The sequence below is a fragment of the Anomalospiza imberbis genome, chromosome Z, assembly GCF_031753505.1.
Source record: "Anomalospiza imberbis isolate Cuckoo-Finch-1a 21T00152 chromosome Z, ASM3175350v1, whole genome shotgun sequence".
Classification (NCBI taxonomy): domain Eukaryota; kingdom Metazoa; phylum Chordata; class Aves; order Passeriformes; family Viduidae; genus Anomalospiza; species Anomalospiza imberbis.
In genome coordinates, this window is record NC_089721.1 from 10,165,433 (window position 1) to 10,190,439 (window position 25,007).

Genomic DNA, 25,007 nt, shown 5'->3' on the forward strand with positions numbered 1-25,007 from the left:
AAAGGCTGCAACATTTCACATGCTGAAACTTTTGTATCAGCCTCCCTGCTTTGCCTAAGCTACAGAGCCCTTGATACCCATCTGGACTGCACAGGATCCTTTTACACCTCACTCTGCCATGATCCAGGACACACTTCCAACAAGCATGGCCTCGGTCCATTGTGTCTCAGCATTTCGGCAGGGACTGCAAACATTGCAAAACCACTGTACTGTCCTTCCATGTCAAGATATATGGACAAGTATTAAATCGAAAAGCAAAGGATCTACTGACAACCCAGACCACACTGGGGATGGGACAGGAGGCTGGGGTATTCCAGTCTTATGGTTGTGTTTCCTCTTCACTTTCTTGCTGTGGTCAGTGCACCCCTCTTAGTCTATTCTGGAAGAAGGGAAAAAACACAGTAACAGTCTGTTCCTGCAGCTGCTGTATTCAAACATAGAATAGCAGACAAATTTTCAAATCTTTTTAAATATTCCAAAGCCTTAGAGTTTCCCTGGATGGTTGGGAAAGCCACTCTGAGGTTAAGAATATGAAAGAAATCATATGAATGGAAGAAAAGCTCTCTTATAAAACTATAAAATAACCATGGGCTCTACACACAAGGAGACAAGGGGCAGCTCAGTGAGAAACCTTCTGCCTCCACACTTACTGCCACAGGGCCAATACATCCCACAGCAAATCTGTACAAATAAATAACTGTGACTGTCATTTCACAGTTCACCCAACAGTTCAGAAGATCGCATATTCTTTCCTTCCAATGGAAGTCAAAGTTTTAAAGCTGGAGGTTGGTGTTGGTTCAAAGCTGTCTTTATACCCCTAAAGCATCAAAGGTTCAGGACTCATAGTCACATGTGTTTGTTCATCTGGGATTACAGCTACTGCCTGTATGGGCTTTGTTTCATTTTTAAGAAAAAAGAAATTGAGACATCTGATTATTAAACAACATATTAAAAATGCTCATATTTCTTTTACCAGAGTCACACTACAAGGAGCAGCCATTTTATCCATGTTCACACAAGAGTGAATCTACGCAGCAAGAATGCATCTACAGTGCTCAGACCAGGAAATCTGTGATGTGGCTTTCCTCATGCTGCTCAGGGAATCAACACACCTTCACAAATCCTTGCCCATTCCTTTTCCTTCCACAGGGTTCAATCTTTCCTGGATATTTGTAATTTGTGACAGGATCATTAGATTATTTTATGGGGATTTAAGCCTGTTGGGAACAGGAAGAACTAGCCATCTTCAATTGCAGACCCTGATTTTTTAAAGCAAGTGGCAATGGTTGTCAGATTATTGTGTCATGGTCTATCTGCAACAAGAATGGCCAGACAATCCTATAAAAGGTGAAGTAAGCCTATCAGTGGTAACCTTAAGCTCCCTAATCAATGCTTGCATGTAAAAATTTAGCTGTATATCCAAGCTGTATTGGGCAGGGAAAAAGGCAAAACTTCATTATATTCATGTGACTGTAAAAGCCCATTTCCAGCACACAGGGGCATTCCAAAAGCTTCCAGAGACTTCCAGCATTTACTGAACTCCTGCTCTGCATTTGCACTTTCACCCCACACAGGTATCCACCAAGAAGTTAAATGCTGACACTGAGACCAAAGAAAAAAAAGACAAATCTTCACATTAAACTTACTTCAAAGCACTGAGAGGACTGGCAAAATTCCCTTTTCTGATTAAATACATCTTTAGTTTTGCTCTTCATAGCTGTTCTTTTCTGACGCACAAATATAACAGCGAGATTTTTTTCATTTAAAGTCCATCAGATTTCAAGCTATGTAAATATAATATAAGCTTTTTCTGAGCTTCACCTGCTTTTGAGCACATTCACACAGCCTCAGAATACACAAAGGAGGGCAGTTATGAAAGCCTCATCAGAAAAAAAGCCATTTATATTTACATTAATGAAAGGGTTTAGTTATCACCACAGAAAAAAAAAATTACTGCAGAGAAGTTTTCCTCATTTGAACTTCCTTATGAAAAGCCACCATGTAATACAGCAACAGAAATGGTCAGAAAATAGGGGTGGGCTGTGTATGTGTGTGTGTGTTTGGGGGGGTATGTGTTTCCCTCAAAGCCTACAGGTGAAAATCTACTAATCTTCCACAGTATTTTTTATAAACTGTTGTTCTCCCCTCTTTCAAATCTCACTCTTTGCCCTCAGATTCTGACATGCTGTGGCTGCAAATGTTTACCATACTGTATTTGGGAGTGGTGCTACATCACTTAATGGGATTTTTAATTCATGTGCCTCATTATTTTGACACAAACAGCTCCCTGAACATTTCACATTTCCTACATTGCACATCACTTGCCAAAAGGACACTCCTGATCCTGGAACATCTTTGACTTAAAAGTTTTCAACCAACTGTTTTGATTTTCAGTAGAATCTGCATTTTCCAGTGGAAAGCACATATTTTTTCCAATCAGTTCCACGTGGGAAGCTGAAGCTGAAACCTGTAGGAAGGGAAAGAACAGTTTTACCCTTGGCTATGGTTTTGAAATTGCAATACTACCCCAGACAGGAGGGCCTGGAATTAGTGGGTGTTTGGTAGGAGAAAAAGGGAGGGCAAAAACAACAATCTTAATCTAAAGTCACAATAACTTTATGTTGACAATAATGCCAAAAAAGTAACATCTGTAGTGAGAACAGTGAGTAACTCCCTGAAACCAAACAATATTTCTGACAACAAATTTCATACAATATTTTTGACAACAGGATAGTGACAGAATCTGAAAATACAGTGACTTTTAGAAGCAGCAAGATCAAGAGGATAAGATTTGGGTTATACCTTTAGGTACTTTGCTCCAGGTGTTTATTATAACTGCAATACCTGGTAAAAGAAACTAGGTTTGAATACAAGAATTAAAGAAAAAATTGTAGCATATGAAACATGCATTACCAGGGAACTGCAGCTGCAAATAATCTAAACTGAGCTGGTGAAGTAAATGATCTGTTAATATTACACACACTAAATTTATTTTAGCTAATCACTTAGTTCCTTTCTATATGTCCCGTTTTTTTTCCCCAGGGATCTTTCTTTTTTAATGTCTCATCTGTTCCTATTTCAGCCAAAAGAAAAACCTAGCATCCAGAGGAGATTTTTCACTACATCCTCAGATAGAGCTAGAAAAAAAAATACATCTGCCATGATGTTGCTCAGAACAGAAAGAGGTTGGGGATTTTAGGTATTGAGTAATTTGATGGAAGATTTTCATTAACACCATCCACTCTTACACACTTCTGCAGAAAAGAACTAAGCTTTCAGCACAACTTAGTGAACTGAAACACTGCCTTGTGGTTTAATATAGCTTTGGTCTGAAAAAAAAATAGCTTATTTTTAGGACAAAATAAGTAAAAGAACAGAATACTATCCTTCCATGAGATTTTACATGCTTTAGTCACACTTGCTATAATATTTTAGGAACAGACAGAAAACTGGCCAGAAGTGTAGAGTTATGCCCTGGACTATGTGAGAAAGTTCAGACACAGAAGATAGGGGGGAAAAAATAGTTAAATGTACCACAAGATGGATTTCTGTGGAAGAAAATAAGGTATCTGGACAGGAAAAGATTGCCTGTCATGCTCCAGTTCCCAGGTTCCTAAGGGACAGACATCAGTTCTGGACACTTCAGAGAGATGGTCTTTCTGGCTGGGAGCATGTCCTCAGGCAAGGAGAGAAGTCAAGTCTCTAGGGCCATGTCTATCAGCTATCATACAACTACTCAAGATACACAATCACTCAGAGAGACTTGGCAGAGAATCAATCCTCTGGGTAATAGCACGAGTTTGATGGTGTCCACATTTGACTTCATTTTTTCTGTTCACTCTTTCTGGATGAAGGTTATCCAGGATAAATCTTAAGAAGCTAAGGCATTAAAATTCCCCAGCTCATAAAAACATGTAAGAGAAGCAAACAATCCAAAATATGCATTAATTTGCCCCTCTGCTTTGCCACAGATACAGTTCATTAAATAATTCCGAATCAGGTGTCACTTCTATGGACCTTGAACTCACTTCTAAGCTTTGCATCTCACACAGAATCTGAAGTAGCCTAGGTACATGCATTTCTACTGAAGGAAATTCTCTGTGAAATTAATCTTCTGTAGAGACTGCAGCATGTTCACTTGAAAATGTACAACTTGGAGCCCGTAATTTTAAAAGACATCTTTGTTCATGCTTCATTCAGGTCATGGCATCCTCCACTACCATTTTTATTGTTCATCCTAAAAACATTTATTATGTCTTCTATTTTGTGATTTTCCTTAAGAATAAACAGTCCAGATATCTTATTCATACATTTACTTGCCCTGTTGCTGCAGCTGTATTTGCACTGTAGAAATATCCCATCTTATTTTCTCATTACAGAAGATCCACAAATGATGGTAATTGCTGGCCATTAAGTTTCTTTGAGCCTCATTAGGTAGCATCTCTGCAGTTTTGAAATCCAGCAGTTCATGAAGAATATGAAGCCCCTACCTCTCTAACTGTGCTCAGCAGCAGTCACTTCATGTTGTACACCTCATTTTCACATTGTCACTTTATTCTTTTTGAAATACGTCCAATTGGATCCACACAAGCCAAAACTGTCCTTCTTTGCTGCACTTAAAGCTCAGCTGCACCATTAAATTCCAACAGGGTAAAACTTTTTTGCCCACTAAAGTACCAGCAACTGGACATTTTTATTGTCTTGAAATAGAGCAAATATAGTATTTAATAAATTTTACACAGCCCTCAGCATGGTTCTAGTAAGCTGAAAGAAGGTGTGTTTGCCACACGCTGACCATGCAGCAGGCAGATGGCATGGCACAATTTTTTTTATTAAAGATTCATTAACTCAATCACAGTTTCAACCCTCCTTCTATTTACCAGTGTGATTTTCACACTGCAGCTGAGACAGACCACCAAGGACTGCCTGAAGTCCAGAGCACTCTGAAGATCTGAGGCTCCTTCTGTCAGTATTTCCCTGTTGCTCAGTTGCTGCTGATTCCCCTGGGTCTTTGAGGAAGACAAGGTCACAGCTCTTTGGGCTGCCTGGTCTGTCCAAAGGCACTGAGGTGACACCCCACCTGCACAGCCTGGGTGCATGGTGCCTCGCCAGTGCTCTGAGCCACACAGCAAATTACATCAGTTGAAGATGTTACCTTGAGAATTAAGTATGCCCAGATGAGTTTCCTCCTGCAAAAGTCAGCTAGGACACACTTGCACTGCATCAAGCAAGGACTATGAAAAAGTAATAAGGTTTCAAGCTCTATCTCAGGGTAAATATAATAGCAAGCCAAATATAAATTTGAAAATCAATCAGCTTTGCTATCCAGCTTGAAGGATGCTCTTTGGTGAACAATAACATCTCCTTTATGAGTTTTTTACTATTCCTCATATTTATGCTTTGCCCTTTCCCTTCCTCCTGTTTTTATATTGGAAGCTTTAATGATAACTAGTGGAGAAAAAAGTAATAAAAACCCCACTCCTTTTTCAAGAGCAAAAGGCTTACTTCGACTTTAGTCCCAAGAGGGTGATATTATCAAGTTTTTTACTTCATTTGGGATCAAAAAACAACTCAGGCAAGTGTTACTGTTCTCAGAAAAAACAAAGAGTTTGCCCAATTCCTCCAAAGACATTTTGTGAGACTAAGAAAAAGCAACAGCTGTTTTCTTTATACTTTTGAAATATCTCACTCTAATTTTTCTAATCAAATTTGTTCAGAAAGCACTGCATCCAGGGGGCTTACATGGTACTAACTGGGGATTTTTATCTCGTTAATATTAAAATTGCCTTTCATGAAAATGCAAATTAACTATGTAAAAATAGTTTGTACTTCTCAGCATTTGAAATCCCCTCTGACACTGAATGAGAAGTTTTGAAGCTCTGATTTGGAAGCCAGTACATTTTCACAGTTTGCAAAACAGGCTACGTTTGATGATTCAAAGCCTATCTCATGCTGAAGAGTAAAGATTTAACACCAGACTGTTAAAAGGTTCCGTGCCTAAACAGTAGTTTTTATTAAGAATGAAAAGTCAAGTAAGAGGATTCACAAAGCAGACATGATCTCTAATCACAGAGACAGAAAGCATCATGGTTGTTTTGGCTTCCTGCTCACTTATATTCTAAAACTAATTTCAAGCCAGTGAGCATGACAACGTTAATACTTCAGAGTTCAAACTTTATTAGAGAATAACTAAATGCAAATGCATTTGATCAAATGACAAGTAGCTTTGTTTCTATTGACAAGTATTGTTTGTATTACTGTGACCTACAGGACCCCCAGTCAACAGCCAGAAAGCAGAGATACAAATGATGACAGCTGCCACAACATGTGCAGATGGCTGGAAGAAAGCACAATTATCCCTTTTTCCAGTGGATGAAAGTCTGTCAGGAACCTTACTCCTCTCAACAGCAGAGCAAAAGAAGGTCAGAGCAAAACTTCTTTCTCTCCACAGAAATGATTTTGCTTGATGAAAAAGAAGTTTGTGAGGCAACATTAGAATGACCCATCTGTTGATGCTCTTCTCCTCTCTTCACTCTGTTCAGCCCAAAACCAAGAAGTGGTGTCAGAAGCAGAGAGGATATTTTAGGTCTGCATTTGTCACCATAGGTGTGTTGCGAGAGGAGGAGTCTGCCTCTCTTTTTTCCAAACGCATGAAGCTTCACAGCACAGACGGGACTTAAGAATGAATTTCACCATGCCATGGAAGGGTCATTCCATCACTTAACATCAGTGTCATTTCAAGGTGACCTTAAAGGCAGCCTGTACAGATGCCCTCAGCCTCTTCTTTACTTACCACCCATGTTTCCAGTGCCTTTCCAGAATGTGACTTCCCAGTACCAAAGAAGCAGCATAGTGACATGGAAGAACCTTCTAATTAATCCATGAGGAGTCATGGATTCTGCTCAACAACTGCAGCTTGAAACACACTGCCCTTGTATCCAGGGTGGTGTGTGCAAGCAGCTGCTCCATTTGCTCTGCACAGTCTTGTGACAGCCTGCGAGCCATGCTCAAGCTGCAGCTTGTTGTGCTGTCCCTGGGGAGGAATGAAGGGGGAGGGAGCTTATCAAAACCAAATACCTTAGAAAACAGGAAAATTCAGTCCTAGCTGAGGGCAGCTGTGGTAAGTGAGTGACACATTACACCAAAAAGGTTACTCTGCACCACAAACTAGTCTCTGTTTAGAAAAGGACTGAAAGTAGGAACTGGGATGTGGAAGGAGAGGGGAGAAGAAATTAAATGAAACTATAAAAACAAGATACAAACTGAGATCCAGGACTTGCAGGATGAAGTGCAGTCTCCAATACATAGCTCATGCTCAGCACGTGCCACTCTGGGAACCAGCATGATGGTAACTGGCAATCACCACAGATGTGCTAAACTCCTTCTGGCCTGAGGGAAAGCACATGCCAATCACTTGAATCTCCTGGTTATTTCTGTCAGCCTGAGAAGGGAGAACGATGTGCTTTCATGACTGCATCTGGCACACCACCACGAATGCTTTTACAAATCTACTATGAATCCCAGTTCCCTCTCATACATAACAAAGGCTGATCTGATTCAGCACTGGATTCAGGTCAGTTTAAAAGCACAAAGCATTTAAGTTAGCTCTGAATGTCATGTAAATCCCGCCTTGAAGCCTGAACTCTGACTGAAATCCATTCCCACTAATATGAGAGGTACAGTGCATACTGATATACCATCAAATTTACCTGTGCACTCCAGCTACTAAAGCTTACAGGCAGAAAATTAACTCCTCTCTCAGAGCTGCAGAGACATGACCTATACTGTGAAATACAAGTTGTGCAAAAAAACCACTGCAGTAAAAGCAAAATCCTGCAAGACAAACAAATACTCTTTGGCAGGACATACTCAATAAAAACCAAATCAAATCTGATACAAAACCAGTAACTCAGTAAACAACTTAGACAAAGACTAGCATAAAAACTCTGGTAATTTCCAGGACTTTTCTGTTGGGCAAGAGATCTAATGAAATGACAAGGGTTTCTGAATACTTTAAAGTGCTTCTGAAGTTGGTGGCAAATCAACAAATTTAACATTTTTCAGAGAAAGGCCTTGTGTAATAAGCACCTAAAAGGCTGGAAAACAGACAACACGGGGAAGCAGCAAGTGGCAGAGTCTGGAGAGCTCCTATCTCTTTGCCCTAGCAAAAAAAGTAGGGGGCTTCAAAACAAGCTGAAAGGAAATGAAACACTTTTTCACCTAAGTCAGGAGGTTCACATCCCTCTTATGCTGGGAGCCCAGAGCTGGATGCAGTGCTCCAGGTGGATCTCAGCAGAGCAGAGGGGCAGAATCCCCTCCCTGCCCTACTGCACCATGGGGCTCTGGATTCAGCACTGGAAACAGCTGGGTTCTGGGCCAAACATATCCCCAGTTTAGAAAAAACATATCTCCAGTTTAGAAAAAAAAACAGTTTAGAAACAAGGATGTCATGTGGCGCAGTGCCAAATGCTTTGCTCAAGTCCTCCTAGATGCCACAAAAAATTGGAAATCAGAAATGTTTTAGAGAGGTACCAGAAATGCCTGGATAAATTTATATAGGGAAGATTAGTCCCTCATTTTTGAATAGAAAAATACCACATGCAGCTCAGAAACAGACTGTATGTCAAGAAGATATTCCTACTTTACAGCCTTCTCTTACTCCTCTTGCCAGGAATCTGCTATTGATCATAATTTCCTTCTGAAAGTCAGTCACATCCTCAACAAAGCCAAGGGTCTGGAAAATTAAAACCCTGCACCAAGAAGGAAATCTCAATCTGCTGCTCAGATGCTGTCTTTGCAGGAGCTTTTTCAATAGAAAAAAAGGCTTTCTTGGCTGAGTGCTTCTTCACTCTTTTTGCAGTCCAAAGGGCTTGTCCCTGTTGTACCTTTCATGCTCCAGGTTTCTATTTCCTTGAAGCTGTAACATCAGCCTCGGATACCCCTCAGGGATGTCAGTGCAGAACATGTGCACACCTCTCTCAAGTCAGACTAATCCTTCTTGTCTCAGACTAACTTCAGGGCAGGCTGGGATTTTGGGCTGACCTTGCAGTGCCATAGGTCTTAGATCCTCCTGCAAGCAGCAACCACTTCTTTTAGAAGTGTCAATTGTAGAAACCATTCTTGGGAAACACACTTTTGTCTGCCTGCAAAAAGAAAATGTCTTAGTTCTACAACTCACCCATAAGTTCAAAGGATATGGTTTCAGTCTAAGAATTATTCATTTAAAATTTTCATTTCACACTATTTTGCTATGTGTGGATATGTGAGGTTTTTCCTTTGTAAACTATTTCTGTAAAAAACCAGGTTTTGACGGTTGAAAAAATTACTGGTTTTATTTCAAACTGACAAGAATTAGACTTTGCATCAAAACCATTCTTTATCTGCAAAGAGATTAGTTTCGCTGTTTTGAAATACAACACTTTTTGAAATAAAAGCATTTCATTTTGTCTTAAAAGCAGCAGTCAGCCTTTTAGGTTTGAATGCAATACGCTGTAGCACTAAAAAGAAAGGTCAAAATAGAAAAGAATTGAGCTATTTATCTGGAGAAAAAATTGCAGTAAAACATTCTTTGGAAAGCAGGTGAGAAAAAGTATTTTGCTATAATAATAAAGGGACTCATTTTATTTCTGTTAAAGTTCCACTGTCTTCATTTGCTCACAGGGTGTTAAAGGTTTCTCTCTAAAACTGGCATGTTTTGAAATCCTCATAATGTACCTCCAAGGAATTCAGAAACCATGAACACCCCTTTAAACTTAAAAAAATGGCACAGATGTTCAGCTTTTCTAAGAATTAAGCTGTTTGTTCCCTTAGAAGTTTCAATACTTTTTACATGACACTGATACGGTGATACTTAGGGAAACATGCAAAAGAATAAGAAAATACTTTTTATATAGATAAGAGAGATGTTGTCTGCAAATGACACATGTTCCTCATGCTCATGGCTCTGCACAATAAAATATTTTACTAAAGAAGTTTACATAAATACAAAATACACTAAGCATCTTCAGCTACTACTCAGCATGACTCTTACTAATCTAGGAATACTAAAAATTCAAAAACTTGATAAAAATGGGAAGAAATAGAAGATACTAAATATTAGTACATATGCAGTCCTGACAGAACTCCAATGGACTTAAGAGTTCTTTAAAAGAGAGGTGTATTTGACACATAAACCTCTAACAAGCTTTTGTGTAGCCAGAGAACTGTTTACAAATTAATTTATGAAGGAATTCTGGACTGAATCATCAATATTTCACAATTTACCTCTCTCAAACTTGAACTTGGACAAACAAGAAATAAAATAAGCAATTCACTCTGCTCTCACTATTGGCTGGAGTTGCACAGGTAAATACCAGAATTGTACTGTAGAAATCTTTTCAACTGAGATGTGAGACTGTGACCTTTAGAAAGAAACATTCTCAAAAGAGGTTTTTTCTACAGGATGATGCCAGATCCTGACAATTCCACTGAAGCATCAGTAATGGAAAGGCTATCAATTGAAAAACAATGTTTTTGCACAAGGGAAGGGAAAGTTTTGTTGGTTTTTTTTTTTTGTTTTTTTTGTTTTTTTTTTTTTTTTTGGTGTGTGTATGTGCGTGTGGGTGTGTGTGTGGGTGTGTGTTCTTCTCCAAAACAATTCAGGCAAGATTTTCTCAAGTTGCTGTGTCTCTTTCTCAGCCTTTTTTATTTCTCCTTTATGACAATGAAAACCAGAAAATAAACAAATAAATCTCTGGCTCTCAGCCTCATTGATTTATTTGCAGGAATGGACCTGATAGCCTACATCACACAACAAACTACATGTGGATGCCAAAGGCAATGAATAATCCCCTGTAGGCTCAGATGAAAACACATGCATTGTTCCCATCCTTTCTACTGTCACTTTAAAATATGCTTAACCATACTCTATGCTCAGTACTCAAAACAGAGCAGCACTTACAGGTCCCAAGCTCAAATTTGGTATGAGAAGACTTTCAAGATAGATTCTGCAGAGCAGTCACAATCACAGGGCTGGTGTAGTGCAACTGGCAGTTAAAAATTGCTTTTGGGAGGCTTCTTTCCCCAGTGCTCCTGGCTGTTTTCCAAAAGCTACATGACCTAATCCTAAACCAGGATACATTTTCTTTTGTCCTTCCACAGCCAAAAACAGTTGTTGTTGGCCAGAGTTCTCTGGACTCTGCCTAATTTTCTTCAAAACATCAAGAAAAAAAGAATCTTTTCACAGTTTCAACAGGTATGCCCAGTGCTGCTGACAGGACAACAGCCACTTTCCTGCTATGCCTACCCAGACACTGCTCAGATGACTCCTCCTTTGGCTCTAGACTCCCCTTTGCATTTACTGCCCAAACTGTCCAAAACCCCATGTTTGGCTTCCTCACATGATGTGATCCCATTAATTTAGCACAGTCTGAGATTATCTTCCACTGAGAAGCATTAGAAAAATTATATATAAAGATAAGATGCTTTTATTCTCAGTCTCCTTAGTTTTCAGTCTTTTCTCATGTTTTTTTTCCACAGTTTAAGTCTCAGCCTTTATCTTCTGTGGCTCCAGGAAAGCTGCTGGGATTTGATTGGCTGATGTCCTTAAACAATAATCCTACTAATTCAGGAAGACTGTAACACAGCTGCAGAAGTGAAAGATCACCTCTAGCTCCTTCATTTGAAACCACACTCAGCTCTCAGCCACAGCAGTGTGTAGCAGAGAAAGTAAGAAAATGAGAGAAAAGCAAAAGATACAGTTACACACACACACAGATTAAAATCAAGAACACATGAAACACTAGAAGTACAACAGGCATCTCAGTAGGATCCCTACAACTACAGAAGATTTAAGAAACTGTGCACTACAGCTACACTAGAACTGAGAAAAGAACTCCTAGCACAATCAATCCTCAACGTGCAACAAAACTCCTGACCTTTGTCTCGTTCTACTGGTAACGCAAAAACACAAATAAGTCAGTTGAACTGAATCTGCAGTCCTTCAGATGGAACATTTGTTGAAAACATACATATATATACTAGCCCTTTTCAAATTGTAGAGAAATTATTTTCCTCTGCCATAGATCTTTTAGACATATCATACTCCTGTTTGCATGTATGCCTGTACATGAAAAAGAGACAGACACAGAGAGTATCAGCCAGTATTACTGATCCACTAATGCAGATTCTTCCCACATAAGGAATCCACATGGATTTTTGGACAACAGAGTGAAACCCACAACTCCAAATTACCATTACTCCAAATTACAACTACAAATTAAGTTTGTAGGAATAACAGCTAACAAACAAAGGATTCTAACACTAATATTAGTGACACTAATACCCTGTAGCAAACACTGCTTCCTAGGTGACATATACCATCTGCACATTTTAGGGCCACTCACAGAATTACCAGCATTTGCAAGCTGGGTTTCTGCTGAAAGGCTCAACAAACTCTCAGAATCAAACAGAAAACTTCATTGCTTTTGCTGAGAGGAAAAGTTAAAACAGCAAAATACATGTCTAACATAACATCTTCCGAAGAAAAATATCCCTTTCCAGTCTGCACTCATCCTGCTGCCTTTTATTCTACACTCACAGTCTCACAGCAGTTTTTGCTGATATTTATGCCGAACCTACCACAAGGCCTGTGACTCAGACACACAGCACTAATAATAATTCACAGCACTACTGCCATGTGAATTATTACTCTTTGTAACAATAACAGTAAAAATGAGTACATGAGGAAGGTTTATTTTATTTTTTGGGCTCCCTACAGAGATATGGCTTGAAAAACAATCCAATAAACAATACCATGTACACTCATTTGCCACAATGGGACACATATGCGGGTTTACAGACCTCCCTGTGAGTCTCAGAAACAAAAAAATCCATGTTACAGCCAAAGCTACAAAATGTTATGGGCAACGTTTTACCTCTTGAGGAACCCAGCAAACTCTCTGTGTGGTAGCCAAGGCACAGTTCATTATAAAAACATGCGTCCTATGGAGCTTTAAGACTGGCCACCAATTAAGCCTTTTTTTTTTTTTTTTTTTTTTTTTTTTAATGCTTGCCAAAGTCCAGGATCTGTTAAACATATACAGATACACCATACACAGAGGAATCAGAAGCACATCAGAAAGCCCATCTATAAATGAGACAATTGTCTGTGTATTAAATTTTGTCTGCCTGTACTTCCATAGATGCAGTGATCCAGGCCACTTCTGGCTCTCCAGAACACCAATCTCTTAATCTCTTCCCAAACTGTAACAAAGTCTGGGGTAAATATTTTCATTCTTATTTCACAACATTTACTACTTTTCAAATACAGTATCATATTCCCAGAAATGCCTCACAATCCCTATGCTGCAAATGAAACACACTCTTTTCTTGGATAATTAACACAAGACATCTCTGCAAGGAGTGAAGGAATAAGGGTTTCATCACAGTCCCCTCTTCCAAGAGGGCTTCCAAGTGGACTTCTAATAGGAAAGTCCGTGAACTGATTTCTAATAGAAAAGTGCTGACAGAAAAATAATCTGCAAGTGGAATACACATGAGAAGTACTTTTGGATTAATTTCTAATAGATTTCTAACCAAGTTCAGACCTGTCCACTTAGACCACAGCATCCTTCTACCAACATCTGGGATTTCGAAAATACATCCATTTAATAAATGGCACTTTTTGTAATTCACCATCAAAGAAGAACATCGTTTTACAATATTTGGAGGAGCACACAGAAAACTTAATTATGTTCAAAGATCCTGTTGAAAAATATGACACAGTATTTTCATTCCATGTCCAGGTGAGTACTCTTGTGACTGCCTCCTCATAGTGTAGTTATCCTTCTGACAGCCCTTTCACCTGCACTGGATGTCTCAGTTGTCCATTTGGACACAACTAACCAAGTTAAAAGGTTGGAGAAGTCAGTGGTATTGCCATCATGTTTTGTTTTCATGGTCTATCAAGGAATCAAATAACAAAGTTTGTGCTTCTGCTCAACTCACTTGGAAGACTGCTGTAGCAGAATTCTACTTCTCTGAGTCTGCCATCCTGCAACTACCTAAAACCACCTGCTGAGCTAAACCTCAGTAATATATTTTGGAAGGACAACGACTGATTCTAAAGGCTCATAGCCTGATGTGAAAATGTTATGAAAGCCTTCACCAAAGAAGAGTTGTAGGCATCAGGGTGATTAAAGGTACTGTTCAGGCAGGTCACCTCATGACGAGTGTCCAGTGATGGAGATCTGGACTCTGGTGGGAGAGACTTCATGACAGAGACTCTGTTTTTCTGCTCAAGCAGATATTCTGGGCATCCTTATATCTCTGGTGTATCTCTCAAATGCTTCTAAGCTTGGTGCTCTATGTGGGATTCCAGACTGTATTGCTGTTGGGTGGTAAATGGTCAGTCAAGCTGGAGATAAGCCAGAAATTTCCTAACTTTCTGAAAAGGCAATGTTTAAGTCATGTTGATGCAAGAAATAACCTTGAAGTCTTCCATCCTTCCTTCATTCACGCTTACTTTGCTCCTTCTGACACTGAATGTTGCTGAATGATACAGCAGGCTTAGCAGAACTCAGCCCTTTTCTCACTGAGACACCAAAATATCTTTGAAAATTCAGAGACTGGGAGGAATGTGAATGGTCAAGCCTACAGAGAGGGCTGGGGAGCAGAAAGAGCTACTACACAAAGTTCTTGAGCTCATGTGAACTTCTGCTGCAAGTTCCCAGAAAAAAACCCAGTTTTTACCCAGGGTATTGCAACCTGCAGTGAACAGACAAGCCCATGGTGTCCATGTAATTGTGTGGCACTGGAGGACAGCAGAATGTTTTGTCAGGAAGGTCTTTTGAAAGAAGGTCTTTTTCTGATCTTTTCAGAAACTACTAAGCCTCACAAGCGGAATGTCCTCAAAGTTTGAGAGCATGATTTAGAGATAGACTAAGACCCAGTGATGACTCCAGACAGAATTTAACTTGATAGAGAAAGTTCTCTTTTTTTTGTTGCTGTTGTTGTTGTTGTTGTTGTTGTTGTTTTTAATAATGGATTCAGTCAATAGCCAGGAGGAAAACTAGTTTTAAAACCTTTCCTGGTAGTTCAATGCACCAAAACCCAGTTGCTTGCAACTATGGGGAGTACTAAGTCATGAAGATTCAAGAAATGGACTGCCTTTTTCTTCTTGAACTAGAAAGAAACAGCTTTCCTCCCCAGACAATGACTGCCTGTGGGCAGTTCAATTAAAGATCTCTAGCATGGACTAGTCATGTCTGCCCATCTCTATTCTTTACTGACAAAACCTTTGTTACCATCATGATCAGAAGCACCTACTCTCTGTCTGAGGTAAACACACTAATTTCTTTTAATCTGCATCACACAGAATGCAATACTGGGAGTGGCATTTTTTTATTCTGACTTATGCAAGTCTGACTTGCATTCTGATACAACACATGCGATAATGAATAACAGACAGAGTTAAAATAAATCAATTGCTCTTAAGCCACATTGCCAAGCTTCCAGCAGTGACATGAAATAAAAAGAAGCTCAGAAAAACCATGAGGAGTCACTATGCGTAGCATTACAGCAGGAAAAGGAAATATAATCCCTGGCTACAGCTGGCCACCAGTTCAAATCCTGACCAAACACACTTAAGTAGCTATTGTGCAAGAGTGGCCTTGTTTATGCTCTGATTTTTTTCTAAGCTATGCTATAGAGTAAATTGAGGGAGTTCACTGTAAATTTTGTTGAGTAAATTCCCATCAGTGGGAACTGGACTCTGGAGAATGGACTCACAACTACACTCTGAGGGTCAGTGATCCCAAGCTGAGATACAAGTCAGAAGTGTAATGGGAGATTACTGGTTGTGAAAGGAAAGGAACGCATGCCACCATCAGCCCACACTACGCAGCAAGGTGACTGCAGAGTCTTCAACAGCAGTTAAGTAACTCAGAAGATACTCTATAGCAGAACCAAGGAGCATCTACCAATTTTGTGGCTATGTGCAAAATGATTACAGAACCACTATCAAGGAAACTATTACTTTAATCATGTAAACCAATGTCCTGCATTAGAAAAGAGGCCACAAATTGACTACTTTTACGGAGGCTTTTCATTGTCAATTTTATCCCTTTGGATTCCCTTCCTGTCCCTGCAGGGTCTTGTCTCTGGCAAAGCTGGTAAAAATGAATCCCAGATGTTAAATTTATTCCTGCAAGTTGAAGCACACAAAAAAATAATTACCCTCCTAGCACTGGGCTGATTGGGGCCATTTATCCCCACACATAATATAGTATTTTTCAAGGCCAATATCAAACTCCAGACATGGCACTCATCAGACCAGATATAAATATACACCCTTAAGCTTGTGCCCTCAGAATCTCTTTCCCCATCACTGAAGAACAGGCAAGTTCATCTGGTCTGAACCATCAGTCTTGGGATGAGTTAAACTGCACACAAAGAAGTGCCCTGCAAGTGTCTTCTTCACTGATCCTGTAGGTCTGGACAAGTTGAGAAGGGGACAGAGTCATACTCCATCCATCTCATTTACCTGGGATACCATTGCAGTAATTTGTGTTCCACTGCGGCCTTCTTTCTGCCGCAGTGGTGAACACCACCTCTACTCAGCTGTAAAACCCGAGTGCTGCCAAGTCTGTACTGCTGTGTGAAATTCAGACACCTGGGGCACGACGTCTTCATTTAACTTAAGTAAAATTTGGCATGTGCACATAAAACTGCAGCCCTACAAGCAGTACTGAGAATATTCTCTACTGTTCAGAGATATCCTAATCATCACATGAGGAATGGAAGGAGATTCTGGAATATGTTTAATTTCTAAATTATAATAATTTGCAGTAACTCCTCATTCATCAAACTAATGAAACATTTAAAACCATAAGGCACTGGAAGCAAAATATAAGTATTTAATCAAGAAACACATATCTAAATATTCTCATTAATTTAAGTAACTGAATGTCTTTGTGGATTTTTTTTCCACACAGCTTTCTGATATTTTCTGCTTTTAATGTAGGTTTTATGAATTTATTATTTTCATTTATTTCCTTTTGATGACCATTTCATAATATTGAAGTAACAGTGGCAATACCAGTGAATAAAATACTGGATCAGACAGGTCACCCTCTGTTTGGATCTTACGTCTCTGTGTAAATTTTTGCTGCTCTGAAAAACACTACTCAAAGAATACTACCTCCCTGTACTGTGTTTATTCCTACACCTCACAAAGAAGTCCTGTAAGACATTTAACTCTTACATCCCATTCCAATACAGCTGAATCACAGTGCTCATTTTCATTAGTGAAATGTAGCATTAATGAAATAAAAACATGACAAAGCAGTTTGTAAAAATGACACTGCATAAACACTAAAAGATGTTAACCCTGAAACAATGTAATTTAATCTGTATTATTTTTACTAATTCATATAGATGAATTAGTAAAGTTATTATATGTGCCCGCTTGATACAGTTTAGAGCACACAGTGCTACATACTATGTCAATTCTCAAAGCATAATGTATAGGAGCCCATAAAGCAGATAAAGTCAGGAAACACTATCCTTTCAGACCACTCAGTTTCTTAAAGCTAGATTCTTAACATAAGAGATGTGCAAGACTGTGAAAGCACAGCCAGAGTCTGTACAAATCTTCCATTTGCCTGAGATTGCTGGAAGACTGAAACATGAAATCTGAGATTTGTCTCCTTTTGTTTTCCAATAGTGTTATCGCAGATACCAAAAAGAATATGATACCTTTATGAAAATTGACCTTGTTCAAAGCATGCATGGATGAAGGGGAGTTCAGTCACAGAGAACTCTGCCAGTGCTTTCCAGTGCAAAGGTAGCCTGTGCTTGGAGCAAGGTTTAAAGAGTTCTTGTACACTGGGTGCAGAACAATTGCATTAAAAAAGGGAGGCAATCCTTAGTTTCATGTGAGTAGAAAACACAAACACATTCTTCCTCAAAAGCATAATGCCAATAAAGCTGTTATGTACTATGTGGTGTGGCAGATAAAAATCATTCTTCTCTCATGTACTGGCTTCTGCAGTGCTACAAAAATACTTCAGAGCTAAACACCATTTCCTCAAAGCCTTCCTTGCAGGTTCTTATTGTCCTGCAGAATCCTTTCCCAGACAGAACCTAATGTTTATTTATCCCTTTCAAACCCTCTTCCCTCACTCCTTGCTAAGGCTCTCTACCAGCCTTCTAGTAATTGCAAACGGAAGTCAGCAAACAGCAGCTAAACTGGGATTAATGCAGTGTCCCACACAGCCCATGTTTGCCTTGAATTTCTGGGATCTTTCAGAAATTGGACCTTTCCTGGCTATTTAGGAATTCTAACTGGTTTTAAAAGAGCAATAAGGGTAAAATATGTACACAGGCTTAGTGACAAGGTCTTCACTGCCAGTTGCATGCAACAGAGTTATCAGGGTACTTCTTAAATTCTTCTCCTTAATTCCACTGATTCCATAAGTCAAAATTATGAATTTCAGCTGAGAACAGCATTATTTTTTAGTCCAAATTATGTCAGCTTTGCTTCACCAGTGCAACAACTTCACAGGCTGGTGATGAAAGATACTAGGAGAGTATTAGAAACTCCATTATATGAAGTGTAGTTTGTCCAAACAATTAAGCATGAAATAACACTAGAATGGCATTTTTGTGCTAATAACCCTGTTCGTGTTCCAAATTCCAGTCCCCATGTGTAATCATTCCAACAAAGTTGCAGCTTATTGCAGCTATACCTAATATGGCATTGAGTTTCAGATTTTGGACCATTGCACTGTGCTTATAGGCTATTTCTGAATAAAATCCTCTTCATCAGCCAAGTTATAAAATGAACAGAAAAGAGCAGAGGCAAATTCCACTTCTGTTTTTTGCAGTAACTCAATTTTTTTTCCAAAAACAATCAACAGTTTCTCAAGCCCTGTGCAACTAATATTTCTTTAAACATCAACATACAATTCATGGGCACATCACTAACATAAAACTTCATAAGCAAGCCCTGATAACATATCCATTTTTTGGCTGTTTGTTTTTATATCAAAACTGCAATGGAAGCTGACAGGAACTGAACATGCAAAAACTTGTGATTTTATGTTGTCAGAGAAAGAATAAATTAACCCTCTGATATTTATAATAAATGCTTTAAAGCAGTGAACTATCTGAATTTCATCTCTCTGTATTCAGTTAGTATATATAAAACAGGATAGTACTACCACGTTAGCCAATTTAGCTTTGTGAAAAATTCATGGATTTTTGTATGTCACGCTGATGAGTACAGAAAAACTCAAAAGAACTACCTAAATCTGTTCACAAAAAAAAAGAAAAAAAAAAACTAAAAACATGTTCTCATCAAACAAAACAGAGTAAGCAATGAGAAACTGCTGAATTAGCAACAACTGAGTGTCATTATGAAGAAATCAATACAGAAAGCATTTATGACCAAGTGTTTGAAAGATCTCAGACCACATGCACCCTTGATTCAGTAGTACTTGTAACAGAAACACCGCAGCAGGCATTTCTCAACCTTAAAGCTGTTAAGGTGGATTTGTTCAATAAAACCCCTTTTTTTTTTTTTTTTTTAATTTGCTGTGCATTCTTCCCACACATTGCCATCTTTTGAAGGAGTGATGCATTTAACAAGTACGTTATGCTTACTGCTACAAAGCATCTCTCATCAATAATAAAGGGTGACAACAGAATGGAAATTACCACATGGCATGTAGTGGCAACTATTAAAAAAAAAAAGATCCAAAACCAGAAAGAAAACAAAGCCCACACAACCCACCAAGAACAGTGCTTTAACATAACTGTTCTAATTCTCAGTAATAGAATTACAGGATTGTAAAAAAGACCATACACATGGCTTTCCAGTACCTGCTACTCACAAACATATGAAATCAGCAAAATCTTATTTCTGAAAGCTCAAAAGGATGAAGGATGCTGAGTCTGCTTCTTAGAGACTGAGCTTTTTACTTTGAATGAACATTCAGATATAACCAGGCATTCATCATCTCAAACAAACTTCTGGATACAATAATCCTTTTTTGTTGCCATTTTGGATCTGTTTTTCTCTTAATTTATTTTGCATGCAATCATTATCCTATTCCTGGAACCTGAGTACAGTTTTTCTAGGGCACTTAGCAGCTTTCAATAAAATTTATCCTAAAGAAGAAAATGGAAGCAGCTCTTCTCACCTGATTGACCTACATTTCTTTAACTCACTTTACTTTGACACAATCAGAACCAGGGGATTCCAGCAAGAGTTTCCAGCAAGTGAAAGCTGATCAAAAAGAAACAGATTCACCCATTTTTGTATTGCTCAGGTCATATGCCACATTTTTTCTTTGGGCACAATTTTTCGGTGCTCACACTGTACCACACAACCACACACAGCATCTACACCTTGGTCCTAGAAACCTTTCTCCCAGGAAACTTCTCTCTCAGGAACTCCAATAACTGCCTGTGAGGGACACTTCTGTAAAAATTTACCACTTGTGGGAAGGACAGCACTTCTCAACCTTACCAAAGACGATTTTTGAAGGACAGCAATGATGGATAAGGTGTCCTTAGTAACAAAAAGAGAATATATGAATATCTTCAGGCCTCAGATGCAGTTCTAAACTCAAATCAGTTCTCTCTAGCTGCTGACATTTGGGATGAGTCAGATGGAAACGCATTCCAGCTAAAAGACTGGAAAAAACACTTGTGGTAATATCCTTCAGAAACAGCCTAATCAAATTTTTAGTTGCACATGATTGTGGAAAAATCCCAGAGAAACTGCCTTTGATGAAAATTTGCCTTTGGCAAAGAAATACACAAGCTCAGAAGGATAAAACACATCTGGTTCACTCATTTAAATACTGTGGAAGCAGCAGGAATACAGTTCTGCACACAACTGCTACCTTGTACCTACAGCAACAATGAAGTTGCAAAGGCCACCAAAAATAAGACACATTACTAATGGTCCTTCCAAAGAAGAAATGGTTACATTCTGCATCAGTGAAGACTTCTTATCAATCTTAAACAGAGGAAAGGAAAAGATAAGTTTCAGTAAGTAGCACAGTCAATCCAACAGATCACTACAACCAGCTACCACACAAACCCCATATTTCCTAGGGAAATTACACATTACACACCTTTGGTCTCTCCTGTTGTATGGCCAACATATTTGGGATTGTAACCTGAATATCTACATAGAAATAACAAAACACTGAAGAAAGACTGAAAAACTTGAATACAATCTGTGCCAGTAAACGTTATCTTTAGATGTCCAGCTGAAGCAGTGGAGATGAAACTCACCCCCTTCTCTGGGATTAGGATGGATCTTCCTCACATCAAACTGGAATATCTGAAAGGAACCAACACCACTTTCTGCAACACAGCAAACTTACAAGAATCACCTGGACATACCAAACAATTTCCTGCACCTGGGGGACTCCAGGTACTTAAGGTGCCCTTGGTCTCCCTTCTGCATCAGCAGCATATGGACATTTAGTTTCCTAATGTTAAACACGGTCAAAACATGTTTACATGGGTGAAATTTAAGGTAAGAGTCTGATACCTTAATTCAAGTAGATACATTGTATTATCTCTGTAGGCCACATGAATCAATTATTATCACTTTGAGCCAAAAAGAAAAACAAACAAACAAAAACTCCCCCACACACATTTTCACTAGCATTTCAGTCAGTAATTTCACAGCATGTTGCATGCATGAGTTTGAAAACAGTAATTCTGAAATTGCTAAACCTGAAGCAGTAGGTTGGATTTATCAATTTAGGAAATAATCTCAGTTTCAACTCTCCCATTTAATTTTTCCTGCTCAAGTAGGCAGCATACTAGAGGAACACCAGGGACTACCCAGTTTTCATGACATTACAATGCATGCTTACAAATTAAAAAAATACAGCCAAAGTATAATGACTGGCTCCTGTAAAAAGAGAATTTACTCAAGTTAACAAAAGAACTCAGGAAAACAGTCAAGTCCATCTGCTTACCATGCTTGTACTTTAGGGTTTATTTAGAAGTAGCACTCAGATGTGATTTGGTTAACAATACAATTAACAATTCAAACATAACAAGTTTGAAATTTAAACAAAACATGAAGCTCATATCTACGCTAGTTTGCTTAAAAAGCTTCAGATAGGAGAAAAAAAACACAAAAAAGTTTTTTTCAATAATACACATAAATCACTGTGTACAACACCAACAATGTTTATCAAGTGATAGAAAAATAAGACTTAAAATTAAAGTCTCCACTGATCCACTGACCCAAAACTGGGTAGCACAAAAACACTATTGTCTATACCAGAAAAGGCAAATATGTAAAAAAAAAAAAAATTAAAAAAAAAAAAATATATATATATATACCAAACTCACCAGCATGGCATTAAATGACATTAGTTAAATGACATTAGGTCTCCAGTACAGCCTGGACAGCCTGGACAGATTTTCAGTAAAAGTCACACCAGATAGGATTGTAAGGTTTTCAAATGGCATTTTGACCTATCTCTGCCATTTATGAACACCACAAATCTTTCTCAGGTCTAGAACACTGGGTAGTTACAGCATTAAGAAAAAATACATGAAGCACATCATCCATTTTGGTTTTATTACTGCACTGTCTCACACTGCTTCTCCTCAGCATGCACAGCACAAGCTACTTTCAGTCAGGGATTTTTTTTTTATTGTGGGTTATGGTTGGATTTGCCTTGTAGGGGTCAGGGTTTTTTAAATGGCTATGCATCCCTCTTCATTTCCATAGAGAGAATGGGTATCTTTCCCTAAAAAAAGCAGGAACTGAGCTATGTATATGCAGATAAAAGAAAGAGCAAACTTTCTTGATCATTCCCCTGCTCTGGTTCCCCAAAAACTGTATATTTAAGGGTTGGGCACCACACAGTCTAAAGAAACCTACAGTCAAAACCAGAAAAACATTCTCATTTCCCTGAGAATCTGATTACATCTGTACAACTGCTGATGTTGGACATTCAGATAAAAGCTGGAGCTGAAGGCTCAGTTCTCTATCTCTGGGATGTTTACATTCTGAAAGCTTGGAGATCTTCCTTTGAAAAGCAAATGAAAAAAAAAGCAAACATTAAGATCCATGTGGTCTATGTCAGGGAAGAGCTATATAACGAAGTCCTCTCAGCTCAGTGGCTTTGAATACTTCAGATGGAATCAATTTAGTTACCTGTTTAGGCAGATACACCAGATTTAAGCATTTAATTACAGATAACAGAGATCAAGGCTAAACTAAGTCCTGGATTTTCTGGATGTGCCAAGGCAAAATGAAAACCTTCTGAGTAGAACCTTAATGTGTCTCACCTACTTATCAAGCACAATATTCTCCAAAATAGGTTGTAAGGCAGAAGATAAATGTTATTACCCAAAACTATTGCCACGACTACAATTAACCCTGCCTTGGCTCCACTAGGATCTATGTCTGCAGCCAAGCTGCAGGTGAGATGTTGGTGTGTGGGAGCTGTCAGGGTAAGACAGATCCATAAAACCTGAATCCTTTTGTGGGACTGTGGCAGGATTTTACATAGCTGCCTTAATAATTGAATAGGATTCAGGATCTTATCGTCCTCTATCTGGTCTCCCTGTTTTCCCTTCAGAAGGGCTGAATGAAAATATATATATTGTAGTAACTTTTGCCAGAATGCAACAGGTTTTCCAGCAAACACCACTTTGAAAAGTAGGAAATGTCTTGAACCTACCAAACTACTAATATCCATTTCACTGAGCATTACAGACACCTTTGAAATAAAATTCCTTACCTTTGACACTAATGTGGCACTATCAATGCACAGAAGTGACTGCTGTCCAAAATTCTTTATTAGTTGCTTGTCACGAGTTCATTATGCAGAATAAGAGTGTATCAAACACAGGGTGACCATGTACCACCAAACACACATACTTTTCAGATACTACTTCCACAGGAAAAAGGAGGAGTGACTGAGATTGGAGCTGCTACACCAAAGGAAGGGAAATGCAATCACTGACAACTCCAGGGAGTTGCAGAGTCTGTGTTCCTGCAACTCTGAAAGGAGAATATAATTGAAAACTCAGATCTGACAAGCTTTAAAAAAAAAAAAAAAAAAAAAGAAAAATAGAAGGCTGTAATGAATTTCAAGCATGCTTCAGCTGGAAAATCCACTCTTCTCATACGTACCCTCTCCATGCAAGCTAAAGAGTCTTCACCAGTTTTCTGAAGTTCAGCACATACAATAAGGGGAATGTGACCAGGGGGAAAAAACCCAAACCAGCATCTACGAGTCCATAAAAATGCTTTGGAGACTAGGATTCCTCTAGATTAAGTTTTACCTCTTATTTGACCACAAGAAAAATAATAAATAAGAGATTCTTTGAATATAATACGAAGGAAGGCCATCTGCGTCAGTCACCCATATCCTTCCACTTCCTCTAAAAAGATGAGTTACTATCTCAAAGACATTCCTATATACCACCAGGTCTGAAAAGTGTTATAGCCCTGAGCCACACAGAAAAAGCTATTTCAATTTCATTTATTACTTTCACACACCACAGAGCTGCAAAGCAGACAAAAACACAGAGAAGAAACTCTGGACTTTATTAAGTTTTTGAACTGAAATGTTTATTAAGTCAGAACTAAATTTCCACATCATCTTTAAAGTTCAGCTAAGTGACAGGATTCAAGCAACCAGTGTCATCAGATGGTAACTTAGCAGCTGTTGATGAGAATAAACCTGGATACCTGGCTATTTAATGTATTTTTAGATTTAAATAAACTGCCTCTCATTTAAGACTCATAGCGAGGCCTGTATTTATTTACAGCACAGCACAAGGCAGCCATGGGGTAAAACACAACAGCTGGTGTTGAATTCACCTTGTCCAGGACAAGAGAGTTGTGTCTGGGCTGCTGTCAGGAGGTGGAGTTTGCTGGAGCTGGGCCTTCCTGGTACCTGAGGTCATCCAATCCTTGCTCATGCACCTTGATATTCACATTACAAAGTGCAGATGAGGTGAGCTGCTAC

The 25,007-nt window shown here is 38.8% G+C and overlaps 1 protein-coding gene across 2 annotated transcripts in view; it reads right to left on the minus strand.

Moving 5' to 3' along the window:
* ADAMTS12 (ADAM metallopeptidase with thrombospondin type 1 motif 12) overlaps nucleotides 1-25,007 on the minus strand; it is a 144,600-nt gene that overhangs the window by 92,394 nt on the left and 27,199 nt on the right. Inside the window, exon 1 of one of the 2 annotated variants that reach the window (XM_068176961.1) lies at nucleotides 6,794-7,004. The exons of the other annotated variant lie outside the window; for it this stretch is intronic. Within the exon in view, the coding sequence (XP_068033062.1) occupies nucleotides 6,794-6,859 (66 nt within the window). The 5' untranslated portion in view covers nucleotides 6,860-7,004. Of the gene's footprint in view, nucleotides 1-6,793; nucleotides 7,005-25,007 lie in introns of those variants that run through there. 2 annotated transcript variants of the gene reach the window in all.